The sequence below is a fragment of the Mandrillus leucophaeus genome, unplaced genomic scaffold, assembly GCF_000951045.1.
Source record: "Mandrillus leucophaeus isolate KB7577 unplaced genomic scaffold, Mleu.le_1.0 Scaffold3, whole genome shotgun sequence".
In the NCBI taxonomy this organism is placed as follows: domain Eukaryota; kingdom Metazoa; phylum Chordata; class Mammalia; order Primates; family Cercopithecidae; genus Mandrillus; species Mandrillus leucophaeus.
The window spans coordinates 13,091,311-13,111,725 of NW_012103142.1; the positions used below are offsets into that span (position 1 = coordinate 13,091,311).

General features: G+C 34.6%; 1 protein-coding gene across 2 annotated transcripts in view; it reads right to left on the bottom strand.

Annotated features, from left to right (window-relative positions):
* Positions 1-20,415, bottom strand: part of SUPT3H (suppressor of Ty 3 homolog (S. cerevisiae)) — a 524,788-nt gene that overhangs the window by 258,282 nt on the left and 246,091 nt on the right. For both annotated transcript variants that reach the window (XM_011986846.1, XM_011986847.1), the window contains one exon: positions 5,767-5,851. In XM_011986846.1, the coding sequence (XP_011842236.1) occupies positions 5,767-5,851 (85 nt within the window). The remainder of the gene's footprint in view (positions 1-5,766; positions 5,852-20,415) is intronic.

The following is a 20,415-nucleotide window of genomic DNA, read 5'->3' on the forward strand; positions in this document are numbered from 1 at the left end:
ACGCTTCACAGATTGTTCTGGGAAAATATTTTATGAAATCGACCTCAAAAGTACAGGCAACAAAACAAAAAATAGACAAATGGGATTATATTAAACTAAAAATCTTCTACACAAAATCAAGAGTTACGAGACAACCTGCAAGAAGAGAGAAAATGCTTGAATTTCTTCCGACAAGGGACTAATATCCAAGGAACTTAAAAGCAAATTAAATGAAAAATCCAATTTAAAAAAAGGGCAAAAGGTCTGAATCAACATCTTTCAAAAGACCAGTTGGGTGGAGTGACACACACCTGTAATACAAGCTACTCATGAGGCTGAGGGGGGAAAATGGCTTGCACCCAGGAGTTTGAGACCAGTCTAGGCATCATAGCAAGACCCTGTACTTAAAAAAAAAAAAGAGAGAGAGAGACATAAATAGCCCACAGGTACATGAAAACACTCCAAATGTCACTAATCATCAGGGAAATGCAAATGAAAACAACAATGAAATAATCACCTTACCCTAATTATTAGAATGGTTATTATCAAAAACAATGTTATAATTAATAATACCAAATGCTAGCAATGAGGAGGAGAAAGGGAATGTCTTATACACTTCTTATTGAAATGTAAATTAGTATAACCATTATGGAAAACAATAAAAAACTAAAAACAGAATTATCATATGATCCAGCGATCCCACCACTGGGTCCATATACAAAGGAAAATAGTATGCCGAAGATACAGCTGCGATCACATGTTTATTACAGCAATATGCACAGTAGCCAAGACATGAAATAACTGAAGTGTCCATCAACAGATGAATGGATATCAAGAATGTGGTATATATTCACAATGAAATACTATTTCACCATAAAAAAGAAGGAAATTCTGTCATTTGTGGCAACATAAATGAGCTTAAATGACATTATGTTAAGAGAAATAAGCCAGGCACAGAAAGATAAATATCACATGTTCTCACTGATATATGAAAGGTAAAAAAGTTGGCCAGGCACGGTGGCTCACACCTGTAATTCCAGCACTTTGGGAGGCCGAGGTGGACAAATCACCTGAGGTCGGGAGTTTGAGACCCGCCTGACCAACATGGAGAAATCCTGTCTCTACTAAAAATACAAAATTAGCTGGTCATGGTGGCGCATTCCTATAATCCCAGCTACTTGGGAGGCTGAGGCAGCAGAATCACTTGAATCCGGGAGGTGGAGGTTGCGGTGAGCCGAGATCGTGCCATTGCACTCCAGTCTGGGCAACAAGAGCGAAACTCCATCTCCAAAACAACAACAACAACAACAAAGTTGATCTCATAATAGTAGAGAGTAGAATAGTAGTTTCTAGAGGTGAGGTGGAGAGCAAGGCATAGCCAAAGAGTTGTTCACAGATAAACAGATAGGAGAAATAGGTTCTAGTGTTCTATAGCATTATATAGTGACTATAATAGCAGCAATTTATTGTGTATTTCCAAATAGCTAGGAGTGGATTTTGAATATTCCCAATACAAAGAAATCCTAAATGTTTAAGGAAGCGAATATGCTAAATACCCTGATATGATCATTACACATTGTATACATGTGTCAAAATAACACACTGTACCCCATAAATAGGTACAATTATTATGTGTCTATTAAAAATGATAATAAAAGCAAAAATAAACCTGGCAGTGAGTTTTTATTTTCTACTCATATCCCCTGTACTGAACTCAAAGGGAGTATAAATCTAGGAACTGCTTACCAAGCATAGACAAAAAGAATTAAAAGAGAAGTCTTCTTCCGTGACAAACAATGGAGACCTCATGGTGGCAGAGGGTTGGGGTAGAAAAGTTTGACAATGGGTAGAATGAGAGAATTTTGGGGGGAATGATGGAACTGTTCTGAATCAATTTTAGTTGTGGTTATAAGACTGCATATTTGACAAACATAAAGAACTGAAAAAAGAAAACAAAACATAGATTTTGTTCTATGTAATTTCAACAAAAAACTTAATATTATAAAAAACTAACAAATATAATGTATACTGGTTACATAATATTCTACACTAAGGGAGTATCAACACTTAAAAAACAATTTGCCTATTATTTTTCCCTTTCTTCTCAAGAGTTCAAATGTACAAGTTTAAGAGAGAGACAAAAGAGGAAAACGTACAAGTTTAAGGAGACAAAAGGGGAAAAATCAAAAACAGCAGCAGAAAGCAACAAGAATTAAGGAGACAGGTGAGTCGCTGTCTACAATATGGGAGAGAGAACATTTTATGTCCAGGCATGTTACCTGCCAGCTACAATAAAACCAACAAAAAGTCTTCAGAAGAGTCACAATAATGTATTATATAAAATATCCACTTTAAAAAAAAATATTATACCTGCAAAAAAAAAAAAAACCAAAAGAATGACACCTAGTAAGTAAAAAGCAGAGTCAAGATAAATGGCTTCCAATGTGGTACAGTTACTGAATTTAGACTATAAATACTTCAGTAAAGTTATTATAAAGATGTTGACCAGGCGTGGTGGCTTACGCCTGTAATACCAGCACTTTGGGAGGCTGAGGCGGACAGATCACCTGAGGTGGAAAGATCACCTGAGGTCAGGTGTTCGAGGTCAGCCTGGCCAATATGGTGAAACCTTGTCTCTACTAAAAATACAAAAAATTAGCTGGGCATGGTAGCACACCTGTAATCTCAGCTATTCAAGAGACTGACGAAATTGCTTGAACCTGGGAGGTGGAGGTTGTAGTGAGCCGAGATCATGCCTCTGCACTCCAGCCTAGATGACAGAGTGAGATTCCGTCTCAAAAAAATAAAAAAAAAATGTTCAAAGAATTACAGGAAAAAACTCATCTTAACAGGCAAAAAGGATAAAGAACTACAAAGAGATTTAAATGAAGACTACTAAACACACACATATAATTTGTCATGACTACATGATATTCCACGGTAAAAAAAGGACTGACTTTTTGAAAATAACTGTTCTCTATAAATCTTCCTTTCCTCTAAAGAACTGACTCTGACACATGCCTGGATATTGTAGAGGTAACATAACAAAGTTTTCCTCTAGTTAGGTATATCATTCAATGTAATATTTAGTGGAATCTGGACAGGATGAATCTCACATATAGGCATCAAAACTATCATTCAAATATTAAATGGGTAAGGAGAGGTAAGCATATATTGTAATAAGAGGATCTCTCATTATAAGTAAAGGCACATACTATTTCTTGTTTATACTAGTGTAGCAGTCATAAAATAATATTCCAACTTCAATATTTAAAATAGAATATAAAAGTATGTACCCATAATTCAAAAGGGGTTTATAACCCACTAAGATACATTTTCAAACAGATACTGCAATAGAAAATACTATGGACTTCACTGAAAAAAACGCTAGCACTGACTAGCATATTAGAGATGGCAGAAAAAGTAGTAAACTTAAAGGTAAAGCAATAGGAATTACAAAAGTCAAATAAAACAAAACAACAGAATAAAAAGGGGCAGAAAAAGTTTAGAGAAACACTAAAGGCCCTGAGAGCCTTGTGAAATAATGTCAAATGGTAAAACTTATGGCTGAAAACTTCCACAAATTGATACCTAGTGTTCAACAAGAAAAATAATGATTTAAAAAAATCAGTCCTAGAGATAAAACTACCCAAAGCAAAAGATAAGGAAAAAATCTTGAGAGCAGCCAGAAAAAAACATGTTACATACAGGGGAACAAATGAATAACAGTTAACTTGTCAGAAACTAATGTAGGTCAGAAAATACTAAAATGAAATATTCAAAGAGCTAAAAGGAAAAGATTATCAACATAGAATTCCATGCAGGGAAGAACATACTTAAAGAATAAAGATAAAGATATGTTCGGATGAAAGAAACGTAAGAGACTTCATCATCAGCACAGCTGTACCAAAAAAAAAGTTACAAGGCTTCTTCAAGATGAAGGAAAAGACTGAAATGGCAACTACAATCTGTGAGAAGGAATAATGAGCATGGGAAATGGTAGATATGTGGGTAAATACAAAATAGCCCATATGCTGCTTCCTTTTTTGTCTACATTCCTTAAAAGCATTTGACTTTAAAAGGAAAGTTATAACATTGTAATATAAAAATGGTAACATACATAGATTTCATATGAATAACAATACCACTAAAGAATAAATATCTGGTGTCCTTGTAAGACAGGAGGACATGTACAGAAGGGGAGAAGGCTATAGAAAGATAGAGAAAAAGAACAGTCAACCTAATATTCTACATTCAGTACTTTAAAACTGTTGTGCCATTTCATTCTAGCCTGCCTGTTTTCTGATAAGAATTCCACTGTCTTTCAAATCATCCTTCCCCTATGATGATAAGCCTGTTAGGCTTTAAGATTTGTATTATGTTCTTATTGTCCAGCAGTTTGAACATGGATTTCTTTTAATTTGTTCTAAATGGAGTTGGCTCATCTTGAATCTGTACAGGTATGCATTTCATTAAACTTTTGAATGTTTTATATAATTATAAAATTATATAATTATAGAAAATATCCATTAACAATAGCAATGAAGAAGATGAAATAGTTAAAAAAACAAATTTAACAATAAACGTGTGAAGCTAAGAGAATAAAAACATTAAAACACAACTGAAAGACACAAAAGTAGTCTCAAACAAATGTAGATATCCCCTGTTCATAGAATGTTTCAAGATTTTAAAGATGCAGTTCTCCTTAACTTATAAAATAATGTAATCTCAATAAACATACCAATGAAAATTTTTATTAGCTAGACAAGTTGCTACTAATATTCATGACGAGCAATAAATATACATGAATAGCTGGGAACATACTGAAAAAAAAGAAAAACTACAAGTAAGTTTAGCCCTAATAATCATTAAAATACACTATAAAACCTGTAATAAACAATGCCATACTAGGATATACATATACTAAACCATTAGTATAGCATATACAATGAGAAACAGATACCTATATATATATATAAATTTAGTATATTATAAAGAAGGCATTTCAAATCACTAAGGAAAAGATAAATTTTTAAAGACACAGTGATGGTAAAACTGAGTTCCCACTTGAAAAAGGATAAAATTAGATCCACATCTCACAAAACAACAGGAATAAACAACAACTACATGAATGAGCTAAATGTAAAAATAAAATCATGCAAGGATTAGAAGGCAACATGAGTGAATTCCTCATGTTGCCTTCTAATGGTACAGGCATACCTCAGAGATACCGTAAGTTCAGTTACCCCCAACTGTAATAAAATGAGTCAAATTTTTTTTAATTTTTTAACTTTTAATTTTTGTGGGTACAGAGTAGGCATACAGTCAAATTATGAGGTTACGCAGTGCATATAAAAAATATGTTTACACTATACTATAGTCTATGAACTTGTCAACTGGCATTGTCTAAAAAATAATGTACATACCTTAATTTAAAAATAATTTATTGTTACAAAATGCTAACAACCATCTGAGCCTTCAGTGAGTCAAAACTTTTTGCTGTCATGATGACGGCTGCTGACTGCCCAGGGGAACAAGGGTTTGTTTTAGATGATGGAAATTTTCGATATCATGATTGTGTTATAAGTTTATATTATAATATTCCATGGTTGAGGCTCAGCAAATTATGCATTCAACCAGTAAATTTTGTTATATATAAATTATACTTCAATAATGCTAACAAAAAAGAATTCCAGCTGTAAATAAAATATTTTTAAAGTGTTGGGTTACAATCCTATTAAAAGAACGCAGAGAAGAGATACCGAATCAAATTATGTATGTTCTTACCAGATTAATTAACTGAGTGTGTACCACATCTTCTACCAAAACTGCTGTTTCATGAAGAGGCCTTCTAGCATCACCTAAAGAATACCTGCAAAATAATTTTAAACACACCAATATTAAGGACTATAAAACTAAGAATGGCAAAAAGTGAAAGATATTTATTACATGAATCAGTTTAATAAGGAGAATATAAATTGTTTGCTCAAATGTCTGAATGGTTGTGCAATTTTCTCTAGACAAAGAATATAAAACCTTGGCCAGGCGTGGTGGCTCACACCTTTAATCCCAGCACTTTGGGAGGCCAGAGCGGGAGGATCACTTGAGCCCAAGAGTTGGTTACTAGCCTGCATAACATGGTGAAACTCCGCCTCTACAATAAATACAAAAATTAGCCAGAAGCAGTGGCAGGTGCCTGTAGTCCCAGCTACTTGGGAGGTTGAGGTGGGAGGATGGCTTGAGCCCAGGCAGCAGAAGTTGTAGTAAGCCAAGGTCATGCCACTGTACTCCATCATGGGCCACAGTCAGACCCTGCTTAAAAAGAAAAAAAAAGAAAAAAAAGAAAAGAAAGTCTTTCCTACACAAGTTGCAACTTCAAAAGAAAAGTGCAGTGTTATCTATGCTATTTCTGGATTTGTACAGTTTTTTTTTTTTTTTTTTTTTAAGACAGAGTCTCACCCCGTTGCCCAGGCTGGAGTGCAGTGGCACGATCTCAGCTCACTGCAACCTTCGCCTCCCGGGTTCAAGCAATTCTCCTACCACGGCCTTTTGAGTAGCTGGGACTACAGACACGTGCCACCATGCCTGGCTACCTTTTTATTTTTAGTAGATACGGGGTTTCACCATGTCGGCCAGGCTGGTCTTGAACTCCTGACCTCAGGTGATCCACCCACCTCGGCCTCCTAAAGTCCTGGGATTACAGGCGTGAGTCACCGTGCCCGGCTCGTACAGTATTTTTTAAGGAGAATTTATTGTTTCAAAATGCAAAATACTAACAACTACTTCACAACACTGGCAACCAGTAAATCATGTAATCACATCCCAATTACCAATACAAGAGCTAGTAAGAGCCACATAGAAAGGTATAAAAGTGTATGATGTAATCAGCTTTGAAAATTGATAAGAAAAATTTATGTAAATACCATTGAATAAGCAGATTTTCAAGAATGGATTAAAAAGGCTGGCCTTAAAAGTCCTCTTCTTAAAACTTAAAAGTAGACTGGATGTGCAAAGAATACCTTCTTGGTAAAGAACACTTCAAAATGCACCATAATATATTAAAAATTTATATTTAGAGTATGCGTCAACCAGCAATAGGGAAGACAAAACCAAAGTCAGACAAGATGAAAAAACAGTTCTATAATAGAGCACTGAACCTTCAAAATTTATTCTGAAGGTATCTACCTAATCACAGTAACCTACAGTCTATATTGAACTAGTACAGAATTCAAGGTATAGGAAGAACGTGGGGACCACAAGAAAGGCAGGAAATCAGTTTGAGACTCCAATATAACATCGAGAAACCTAACATCCAGTGACGGTGTCACTCTCAATGTGTGAACTAGGAAAATACCCATTCCAGAGAATGTACTTTGCCTACCTCACCCGAAGCTTTGAGTGGCAGAGGAAAAAATATTCCCTAGGAATTGTTAACCATAAATTCACTTCCATGGTGCCAGAGTATCTGCTGGCCATACAGTCTTAAAAAAAGGTCAAGCATTAATTTAAAGTGATTTATATTGATGGTGCCCACAGGTACCTTGTAGAAACAAATGCAACTCATTTCTTGAAGAACGTATTTCAAACAAACAACTGAAAGAACTCCCATGGATGACATATCAAGGACCATAAATTCAAAATCAAAATTCACTGCGTGTACCAGGAATCAAGTCATCATGAATGACAGGGAGCAGGACCAACAAAACGCAGAATCAGACCTACAGCCTACACCTACCTGAATAAATAAGTATCTATTAACTAGAGTAATTCAGGTTTTAAAAGAGAAATGAGAAGTATATGTAGGACAACAAAAACCTTACCAAATGCTTAGTCATTTTTGAAAAAGCACTAAACAGAAATGGAAATGAAAAACATAATAATAGCATTTAAAAAGTTAATGCAGAAAAGTTATCAATCTGATAAAGACCATACATGAAAAACTCACAGCTACCATCCGACTTAATGGTGAAACACTAAAAACTTTTCCCCTAAGATGAGCATTAACACAATGTCCAATTTTGTCACTTCTATTCAACACAATACTGTAAATTTCAGTGAAAGCAATTAGGTAAGAAAAAGAAATAGGCCGGGTGCAGTGGCTCACACCTGTAATCCTAGCACTTTGGGAGGCCGAGGCTGGCGGATTGCATGAGTTCAGGAGTTCAAGACCAGCCTGGGCAACACAGTGAAACTCTGTTTCTACTAAAATACAAAAGAAATTAGCCGGGCATGATGGAGTGCACCTGTAGTCAAGGACTGTAATTGTCATGATTAGTTCCTCCTTGTTTTGATATGTGTGTGTATATGTGCATGCATGTGCGTGTATCTTATATGTATGTGTGTATCGCCTTTACAAAATTCTACTGATTGTATTTTTTTTCTGGAGAACTTTGACTAACATAGCCAGGAAATGAAGAACTCAATATTGAATAAATGTATTAATATAACTATATCACTTTAGAAAATGAAAAAAACCCTACATAATCATTTCAGTAGATGTAAGAAAACCACTCAACAAAATCCAGCAACCACTCATGACAGGAAACCACATACACAGAAGAATTTAAAGCCTTTAAGAACTAAATCAACATAAGGATGGCTATTATCACCACTTTCAGTCAATATTTAAGATTATAGTCAGAACAATAAAACAAGACTAAAACTATAAAAGTATTGGAAAAGAGAAAACTACACTGTCCCTATATGCAGATAATATGAGTATCTACACAGAAAACCAAAAATTAAGAAAAAATTATTTGAATTAATAAGTTAGCAAGTTTTCTGGCTATAAGATCAATCTACAAAAAGCCATCATTAACATAGAGGTAGAAGATGCAATTAAAAAGAAATATAAATTGGTACTAAACATCATATGAGATGGTAAAGAGACAGGAATAGTCAAAACACTTTTAAAGTACAAGATGGGAGAGTATTTTCTACAGGACTTAATATAAAGTTATAATCATTAAGACAGTATGTTATTTGGTGCAAACAACCAATAGAACAAAAAGAGAACAGAAAGTCCACAATAAAAAGCAAACTCCACAAAGGCAAAAATCCTCTGTTGTATTCACTGATACACGCATTATTTCTTTGGAATACCTGAACAAGGTTTTCCTTCCCTTATTCTAAGTTACTTCAAATGTCACTGTTAAAAAAAAAAGTGTAAAGTTATCAAAGCTAAATAACTGGAAATACTTCTTGTATCAATAAAATACACAAATTGCCTAAGCTTTCATGAGGAAGTTAGACCTTTGTACTAAAAACAGTTTTTATTAGCATACACATGTAAAGTTAAGTACCGAAATCAGCTACAACGACTGGTATGAGGTATATCATTTGATGAGTATATTATTTTAATTTTCAGGGTTATTGGTACTTCAGTTTTTCTCCCAAAGCTTTTATAAATAACTTCTGCCATTGTTCCAGTGGTTTTCAGAAAACAGAAATGAAAACTGTTATACCTGGCCACAGTCACTTCCTTTTTTGCTCGGCAATGTACGTACTACTTATAAGCCACTTAAAGACAGATTAGTAATTGATACTTATACAACTATTTTGACTTTTTTTCCCCTTTAAAGACTTACCTCCCAGTGCTATGATGTCTTGACTGACTTAACCTGGGTCTTGTCCTAATCAATGGAATCTGATACCCTGTTTATTTACATACTGTCTCGATGCCTGTAACAATACCAGTACTTCCTGACTACAGTCCACTAAAGGTCTATCAGGAAACTTTCTGAAAAGGCTGCCCCTCTCCTGGTCTCCTGCAGTAGTCTCGGTAGCTATAACACACAATCCTCCATTTTAGGAAGCACTGTGAATCTGACAGCCATGATTACAAGTAAGGCCAGAGCAACTTCATAATGATGGGGGCGGAGCCATTTACACTCTATCCTCTCACGCAAACAGCATTGGCTTTATTCAATCCTGGAATGAAATGTCTCAGTTCAAACTAGGGCAACTGACTCTGCAATCCGCTTGATAGGTACACAGTGAAAGTATGAAACAAACAAGGGCATTCATGAGATGAAGTTAAACTTTTTATTCTGTATACTTATACTGAGATCCAGGAGGATGAATCCTGAACAAAACCATTGGATACTGTTTTAAAAAGCCAGCAGAATTTATGACTAACCCTTTTAACATTTTTGTGTTATGTATATGCCCAATACTATCTAAAATTAGGGGAGAGCCTTCAAATAGACATCTATTAAAATCCACAATCAACATCTAGTCATTTTGCTCTCAAAAAACAAAAGAACCCCTTTTCAGTGGTTTCTAACATCAGCTTTAAAAAAAAAAAAAAAAAAAAAAAGAGACAGAAAGATTTCTTAAAAATGAAGGAGCTTTACTATCTTACTTATGTTGAGCCCACATGTGACATCTTTGGTTAGTAATCTATGCCAAGATGCTACCCAAATATAGCAATACTCTTTTAATCTCTCTATAAATTCTAAAGCATCATTTCATTTGCCAAAATCTGTTGCTAACCTCTGGACCCTATGTAAATGCATGTATTTGATGTTGTGTCCATTGACCCATCCTCCTCATGTCTACATATCCCCAACTGCGAAAAGCAGTCAACTCCAAACTCTTTTCATGGCATCAACTATAAGGGGAAAATAAATACTTTTTGAGCAAGTATATACAGTGTGTGTACATATGTGTGTGTATTTATTTTCAAGTTATACAAATGCATATAATATTATAACAAAAACAGCATAAAACAAACACAAAAGAGAAATATCAAAGGAGGTAAAAATAAAACAAACGATTTTTTTTTTTTTTTTTTTTTTGAGGCAGAGTCTTGCTCTGTCGCCCAGGCTGGAGTGCAGTGGTGTGACCTTGGCTCACCGCAGCCTCTGCCTCCCCGCTTCAAGCAATTCTCCTGCCTCAGCCTCCTGAGTAGCTGGGATTACACGCACCTGCCACCATGCCCAGCTAGTTTTTGTATTTTTAGTAGAGACAGGGTTTCACCATGTTGGCCACGCTGGTCTTGAACTCCTGACCTTGTGATCCGCCCGCCTCAGCCTCCCAAAGTGCTAGGATTATAGGCGTGAGCCACTGCTCCTGGCCAAAACAGTATTTTTAAAAATATATTTTATTTATTGGTGTTAGAAAATCTTTTAGCATTCACTAACATATATACATTATTGTTATCAGCATGACCAATCACCCTAGTTTGCCTGGGATTGAGGGGTTTTCCAAATTATTCTCTACCAAGTAAATCATCCTAATTAGTATTAGAAGGTCATGGCATACTTTCCACCAAAAAAAAAAAAAAAAAAAAAAAAAAAAGACAAGCCAGAAAACACTTTCATTTGTTAAAGGAATGAATTAATAATAAATAAAACTTGTATATTTGCTTTCAAACAATTACCATTATTATTTCAGTTCTAAAGTCTCAAAACAGAAACAAATAGTATATGGGAAATTAATTCCTTCATCTAAAGATAATGCTTTTCCATTCTCTGATGTTGAGGATGAAGTTCATGAGAGTCAGTGGATGAGTAGGTGCCCAGCTGACATCTCACTGTAGTCATGGCCCCCCGCTCAGGGAAAGAAGTAGCACCAAACTAAATGACCAGCCAGAGATTTGAGCCCAGAAAAAAACGATGAAGTTCACAGGGCTTGTATCCAACTAAAAAGATTACAGTAATGCTGCTAGAAGTCACACTATATTCTGGCCATCAGCTACAAAGTAGGAAAAGTCAGTAACCATGAAAATATCCTGGAAGTTAGATGATCTGGTTCTAGTTCCCACTCTGCTATTAAGAACTGCTGCAATGGGCAGGTAACTTCTCCTGGCACCTCAGTTTCTCAAGTAAAAGGAGGGGACTAGATTAGATAATTTTAAAGAAACCTTTTCAGAAACTTTATTTTGAATCACATATATCTGATTCAACTATAATTCGTAAATCTTAAAGACTGTGTCTTCAAGAATGGGGCAACACTGTTATGAGAAAATCAAATTGTATAGAGTAAACTGTGGAAAAAATCATGAAATTAAGAAAAAGAAAAACATGTTAAAAATGAGTAAAGTAAATAAATAAATAAAAATAATTGGAGGAAGGAAACGAAGGCTACAGTTTATCCCTGGCCTTATATGTGGAAATAATTTCTAAGAAACATGTCATTGTCCCTTAAATTAAAAAAGAAAAAGGCAAGAGGTGTTGAAAATATTATCACGGAAGTCTACATTATTCTTTTTCAATTAAAAGAATTTAACAGGTCTAACTTTGAGTCTAAAATACTCGCTTTTAAATTTCCAAGCCCTGATTAAGAATAGAGGGGAATGACTAAGTTTCTAACAGAGGGGAAGGACTGATAAAGTTTTAATTAAAGAGATTCTGAAAAAGAAGCAAAGGGTATAGGTTTGGTGATGATCTGTGAGACAGCCTGCTGGGCCAGTCACCAAGCACACAAGACCTACAAGCAGATCTACTCGTAAAGCATCTAGAAACCAAACATAAAGAAAGGATAAAGAGATGTTTCTTTACTGTCATGTGTACATCTTCTTGGATGCTGAATTGCTTTCAATACTTACCACTGGCTACAGACTCTAATGGGGTTAAATCATTCTGGATACTGTGGTTAAGTAATTACTGTGGTCTTGGGAGCTAGTTACTTTTTTCTTTTTTTTTTTTAAATTAGCTCTGGCTTTTTTGGACGTTTGCCTACCTCAGGTAATTGACATTACTTTGGAATAGACGCTGTGTGACTACGGCTTGGTGTAAGAAGGCTCTAGGTAACTTGCTGTCCGCAAAAGAAAGGTTTTTTTTTCCCCCCCTTCAAAGCATTTTTTTGATAACACTTTTATAGACTAAGTATTACTATAATACCCCAAAATTTCTCCCTAATGGAATTACAGTGAATAGGAGGCTGATAAGCACTCACATAATTTAACAGAACTTTGAGAAAACTTTTAGAATTTTATAAAACACCATGAAATAAATATAAATATGTGAAGATACATAAAAAGCAAAATTATTGTTATTATTTATGATGTAAAATAAATAATGCTGATGTAAAAAAATGCAGATATACTAATATACATATGTTTAAGACAAAAGATAAGACAGTGTAAAATTTTGAACAGGTAAACACATATTACCTATAGGTATTAATCACTCAATCAACAAATATTAACTGATTGCCTGGTATGTGTCAGTCACTGTGCTGGTGGCTTGGAATATATCAGTGAACAAAACAGACAAAAAATGAGTCGAGTTTACATTCCAATGAGGAAAGGACACAATAAACAATATAACTAATGAATTACTAAATAATTTGTATATTAGAAAGCTGACAGAACAAAAATGTAGAACAGAATCACGAAATGTAAAGTATGCGATAGGCAGTGTGAAATATTTTTTTTTTTTTTTTTTTTTTTTGAGACGGAGTCTCGCTCTGTGGCCCAGGCTGGAGTGCAGTGGCCGGATCTCAGCTCACTGCAAGCTCCGCCTCCTGGGTTTAGGCCATTCTCCTGCCTCAGCCTCCCGAGTAGCTGGGACTACAGGTGCCCGCCACCTTGCCCGGCTAGTTTTTTGTATTTTTTTTAGTAGAGACGGGGTTTCACCGTGTTAGCCAGGATGGTCTCGATCTCCTGACCTCGTGATCCGCCCGTCTCGGCCTCCCAAAGTGCTGGGATTACAGGCTTGAGCCACCGCGCCCGGTCGGCAGTGTGAAATATTAAAACATGTATTTATTAAGATCTGATGTGGGAAAGAAATAGCTTTAAAGAAATGAAAAAATACATAAATTAGAAAATTTTTTAAAAATCAAGACTTACATAAGAATGCTCATCCATAAATATTTACAAGAAAACTCATAAAACTCATCTACAGTGCATGAAAATGTGCATCTGAGAAAGTTTGCAAAACTAGCAGAATATCTTTATGAATTTCTTCTAACAATTTACAGGACATTTTTCCTCATATATCCTACATTTCTAAGAAGCACATATTCCCATCTTCAAACTCTTAATAGATAGCAGCATAAAGCAAATTATTATAAACCCTCCCTATTTGAGGAACAGGAAAGATATGTATAGCAATCACTGAATGTTAGTTAAAAAAAGAATCTAAAAGATTATGTAGTCCATTGATTCTGTTTTAAACAGACGGAAAATTAAAGTCCAAGAGGTTAAATAGCCATCTCAAGGTCGTAAGTACAGTTAGAAGCAAAAGCTAGGAATTTTACCTCATCCAGAACTCATTGTACAACAACATGCTAAATCAAAGTCCATTAGGCCTCCAAAACATTTAATGGACTTTACTATCTTATTTTGACTGAAATTTAGTCAAAAAACTAACTTCCTATAACACTGAAAACAGATACACTACAATCACAATAACACCTTATAGTCATAGAGGACTTTTCTCACCTATCATTTAAAACAAACTGTTAAGCATGCAAAAAGGAAAGTTTCTCCCATATTACATAAATCTGGGATCAGTGAGAGTCAAGAAAGTTAAGAGACTTACCCGGGGAGTCAGCAACAGTAAGAGTCAGAATTACTTGGTATGAGACAGTCACATAGAGATAAGAGAATTTTGTACTAGCAGATCTTCAGAAAATTATCAATATAAAACGGATATAAATGTGGTATACCGCAACAACATTTTTCAGATTGACAGTGTCCAGAAAAAGAAGTATTTTGTAATTAAATTAACTTGGAAAATGACATATTTTATTCTTCACTAGATTTGCAATGCATGTTACCATATTAGACACTCTTGAGAGGTTCAGAAGAAAAGAAACTTTTGATTTTAAATGTATTTACTATCTATGTAATCTTTTTCTAAGCCCATGTAGTTACACAGCATTGAAAAAAATTTAGGAAACACTGATTTAAACAAACAAACAAAATAACCTCCAAAATAACTTTAAGGACTTTAGTGAGAGGATTCCAAATAAAATGCAGCCTAAGATGTTAGAACTTCAAAGCCAAGTTCTTCAGTTTCTAACAATGAGATGATGATGGTGGTGATAATGGCAAATATTGTGAGCTTTTAAAAAATTCACTTACATTCAATGAATATTTATTGAATACTGGGTTTACATCATGCCAGGCACTGAATATCATACTACCTGAGAATTTTCAAAGTTCCCACAAACTTAAAGACATGACTGATTTTCTGTAGCCATGGCAATAAACAGCCACCAGAACCAGGAACAGACTCATTCCAGTCAACACACCCTTGAGTGCCAACCTATCAACAACATTCTCATCTCTCTTTTTATAGATTATGTCAACTCCAGAACACGACCAATCCCTGAACTCAATGCTTCCTGGAAACTCGAAAGAAGATCAGCAGCCTGCCTTGCTAACAAACTGTGCTTGACCAGCATGTATCTCTCCTTTATGATAAGAAGCAATAAATCAAGTTTTCTCTTTTTATTTCAGATACTGAATGACAGGCTCATTATTTTTCACAGCGTTGAAGGAAGTTTGCCTTCACAAACTTGTCAGCCTGACCTCCCTTCCTCTCCTTCTTCTTGCATTTTATTTTGAAAGATTCCTAACTAACAGAAAAGCTGAAGTGAAATGAACACCTGTAAATCCTTCACCTAGAATCACCAATTGTTAACATTTTGGCACAACTGCGTGCATGTTTCTTTCTCTCTCTCTTAAAAATTATACAAACATACACTTGTATTCTTATCTGTATTAATTTTTCTTTAAACAGTAAGCATGTACTAAGTGCCAGGTATACGTATATGTATTATGTCATTTAAACCTCTTAAAGACTCTGCAACACACTATCACTATGCCTGTCCCTCTGCATCTTGGAGAGATATTTGTTCTAGTAAGTGAAATTCTGGGTTTTTAAAAATTAATTTCCATATGCTGGGATTAGCTTTGTCCCCTGGAACTGATGAAATAACAAATCCTTTTACATGACAGGTTTTCAAAAATATGAAGAAAGCTTACTTTAAAGGTCTGGTTTCGATTTGTTTTTGTTAACAGCATCTGTTTTAAACAGCTTTATTGAGATATCATTTACATACCATAAAATCCAGTTGTTTAAAGTGTACAATTCAATGACTTTTAGTAAATTTACAGGGTTTTACCATCATCACCACAATCTAGTTTCAGAACATTTCCATCATTCCAGAACAATGTCTCATGCCCATTTATAGTCAGTCCTATTTCCCATCCTCAGCCAAAGGCAACCACTAATCTACTTGAAGAAACCATGCATCCTCTCTAGCCTTCTGCAAGGTTAAAGATTTCCTATTTCTTATCATTTTGGTCTCAATGTAAATGGCGTATCTTTGAAAAGACTTTCCAAAACTACTACCACTTTCAATTCTCACTTGAATCAGAGTAGTTTGGCATTTATTTGATTTATATATTAAGGTCCTACCCAAGTTGTCAGGAAAAAAAGAGTTACAAAACTTTTAGTAAACAAACCGAAGGAATGCAAACCTCTAAGTGTTGAACAAGTCCTAGGCCAATTATAAAGCCCTGTAGCAAAGAGATATCCTTGAAACAACAGATCCAATAATGAACACTTTGTGGGCTGGGAAGAGTTGATTCAGCTTTCAAGCTGTCCTTGTCTGAAATATAACTCTCCATCTCATCCAGCAGAACATCAGGAGAGATGACATCAAACATCTCACTGAAATTTTTACTCTACAACTGTGGCATTACCTTAATGAAAGTAAAATTGTTTTATTCTGATATGAATTGGGAGCGCATGCAAGTTCCTAATAATTACAGATTCCAAAATTTTTATTGAGATTGATGTCAAGTTCATCAGGGTATAATGACTAGAATCTCCTTCACCCAACATTTTAAAAAATGAAGCAAACTCACGCCAAAATAATAACTTAATTACACTTCCTTACATAACATTCTAGAAAAACCAGTTGGCAATAATTAATACCACTACTGTACATAATCTTTTTCCTAATGTAGTTGTACTTGCAAAATCTAATTAGTCACCAAAAACAATGGCTTTGGTCTCATAGAATATAATACAGAATAAATAAAACTATAAATTAAAAATATGTAAATAATGCAACTCGAAAATTAATTGTGTAAATATCTGTGACTGCCAATAGGGAAATACATAATATATTCCAGTTGTACTACATAATATATTCCATTAGTTCCTTCACAAAGGGCTTTCATTTGAATCAGGAAATATGTAAGACAATTGTCTTAGTGATCAGTCACTTTTAAGAACCTTAAGAAAAAGCTTATCTCTAGTCTCAACAATACTATATTCCTCAAATAAAAATGAAATTTAGTATACCCAGAAGAAATGTGTTTTCAGTTTGTTCTCTAGAACATGGATAAAAAAGTGATGACATGAGAAGGATGTTAAGACACAATGCTACTGAAAATAAACACATAGCATACATTAAACGATCTTTTAGTTTTACTTTAATATATAGTTAATAACTTAAAAATTTGGCATGCATAAATAATAACCCTTTATAGATATTTATATACACTATTAGCACTGAAACTCATATTAATCTTTAAATCTTACTATAAAAAGTTCAGTATGTACTTGTAGAAGCTTATAATGAACATATATTTAAGTATACTAAAAATATTAATGAAAACATACATCTCTGTACCTACCAACTACCAGCCTGTACATGATTAAGACCTTCATAGGTACTAGGCTCCTCGGTAGCAAATAAAAATATTAATAGGCAATATCAGGAAATTAATTATTTATAATAGTTAATATCAATAAAACAGTAGTTAAGACGCTACCTTAGAGCCCTCACAGAATCCTACAACTTTCAAACTCCTCTGTTCATTATATAAAAGTCTTTGAAATCTGGCTTCTCTCTGGTTCCAGCCTTATTTCTAGCCATGCACCGTTTGTTCCTGACATATCAAACTCCCTATGGACAGCTGACCACACAATAGGTTTCATGTCTTCTCACTTTTGTACATGGTATTTTCTCTGTCAAATAAGTCTTTGTTTCTTCTTCCATTCAGCCAATGCCTTCCAAACTTAGTTCAACCGGTACGACCCTTGGGAAATTTTCCGTAATACTCATTTGCTCCTCTACAGCATATTGCACTGATTGCCCTAACTCACCTTTCACCTCATACTATATCCATTCCCATTGCCAAGTAACTTTAAGTAGCCCTGCACTATAACCCTGAGATCAACTCTATTGTGTTATTTGGCCAATGGGATATTATTTGCAGCAGAGGCTAAGAAGTGCTTAAGCATTTCAACTTGCACTCTTGCACTCTGCCACTGCCATGAAAGTATGACAAAGCTAATCTGCTGGAAAATTAGAGATACATGAAGCAGAGCTCAGTCACCCCAGTCATCCCAGTTGAGTTATTGTAGATCAGCTGGCAGTCAGCTGACCTTCAGATAGATAACAGAGCCCAGTTGAGATTGGTGGGGTTGCCTAATCTACCGTCCTAGACATACAATCATAAATGCTGAGGTTTCACAATGTTTTGTTATACAGCATTATTGTGGCAATAAACAACGGATCCCACTCCTAGATGCTTCCATAGCACTCTTCACAACCTCCTCATAGTATAGTTACATAGTTATATAGTTATGTAGTTACACAGTCATACTTTTATATTAACTAATTTATCTCTATTCTCCCCTATGCATTTAAAGGAAAAAAAAAATCGCCTGTTACTTAAATTTGTATTCTCAGCATCTAACAAGATGCCAGTTGTATGTGGGCATTCAATGTATGACTGGGGAAGAGAAGGAACTGATTCCACTATTATCTCAGACCACAAGGAGCCTTCGCCATGTTGTGAAAGTTCAGTGGGCACACAAACTAGATACTGCTAAAGCAGATTAAAACTTTAAGCATATAGGTTTTAATACATGCTATTAATAGACGTATATAGCTGTCTGTTGGATGAGCACAGATGGCCACAAATTCATGTGATTTGTGGGCATAATGTTAACAGGAAAGAGCCAATAATTGCAGCACTTTGGACCAAATATAGAGTGGAATTAGGTTATGCAGTAAAAGATGCCAGGGCAGAGAATCAAAGGGTGTATTCCTAGAAAACTTAAGATTTTCACATGTAGAAGGAAAAATGTTTGAAATTTCATTAAACATGGTATATGCATTTGGGGCCACGTAAAAAATATTCAAAAAGGAACCAGATTAATGATTTAGTTTTTTAAAGGCAGCAAATACTTTTTAAAAAGAAAAGGAAAAAAATGAATCTGAAAATATATAGAATTTAGAATCCATTTAATAATGATAGTTACGACAAAAATGACAATGAGTCGATTATATCCATAGTACATACTGAGGATTTATTGTTTGCTAGACACCACCAAACTGATTCAAATGCCAAAATGGCTCTATAAGGTAAGTACTATTACCATTGCCACTTCAAGACTTGAAGAGGTTAACTAGATTACCCAAGGAACATATTTAATAAGTGGCAGAAATGAGATTCCAACTCCCACCAGTCTGACTGCAAACTCTAAAAAAACAAAAACAAAACAAAAAAAACCCTCTAACTGCTCTATAATATTGTCTTTCACAGAAACTGAAGAGACTTTGGAAGTAATTTATTTCAGTTTCCGCCACAATAAAGAAAATTTTAAAAGTGAAAAGACTATATAGGCTGGGCATGGTGGCTCATGTTTATAATCCCAGGATTTTGGGAGGTCGAGGCAGGAGGATCACTTGAGCAAAAGAGTTTAAATCCAGTCTGGGTAACAGTGTGAGACCTTGTCTTAAAAAAGAAAAAAAAACACTATATAAACATATATCCAATTTAGGGTGACTGGAGTAGGATGATGATGATACTTTGATAAAATTGGAAATAACTTTTTGACAACCAGTGTGGTACATGCAGAAATGCAAACCAATATATAAATGACACAACAGTTGAATTTGTGAGATTAAGAGGAAAACTAAAGAAGCTGAACAACAAATGATGTCTACATCAATAACCAAAAAAAGGAATCTATTAAAAGGCTGAACAAATTCTTCCAAGTCAAAAGCAAATAACTGGCTTCCTCTCTATTCATGAAAAAAGCTGAGTTTACCACATGAAATTTACCTTGATTTTAGGTCTCAAGAATTAAGGGTAAATATTAAAGCTATAAACCTGGAAAACTCCATAGTGTCTTTATGCATAAATCACATAGAAATTTCTCAGGTTCTGAGATAAAGTTCAAGAATAATTATACTAAACAATGCAAAAATTTCCCAAGGCTAAAACTTGGTAAATATAAACTGCAGAAATATTAGAATAATAAGTATAGGGTTAACCTCATCATACTATTAATAGATACATTATAATACAAATATTACACAGATATTAAAATTGATACTTGGGAACAGGTTGATTATCTAGGTATGTTAATTACTATTATATTCAGAGGGAAATATTCCTTGCGGCATAAAGACACCAATACCATTCATATACTGTTTCCAGAGAGTTTAATA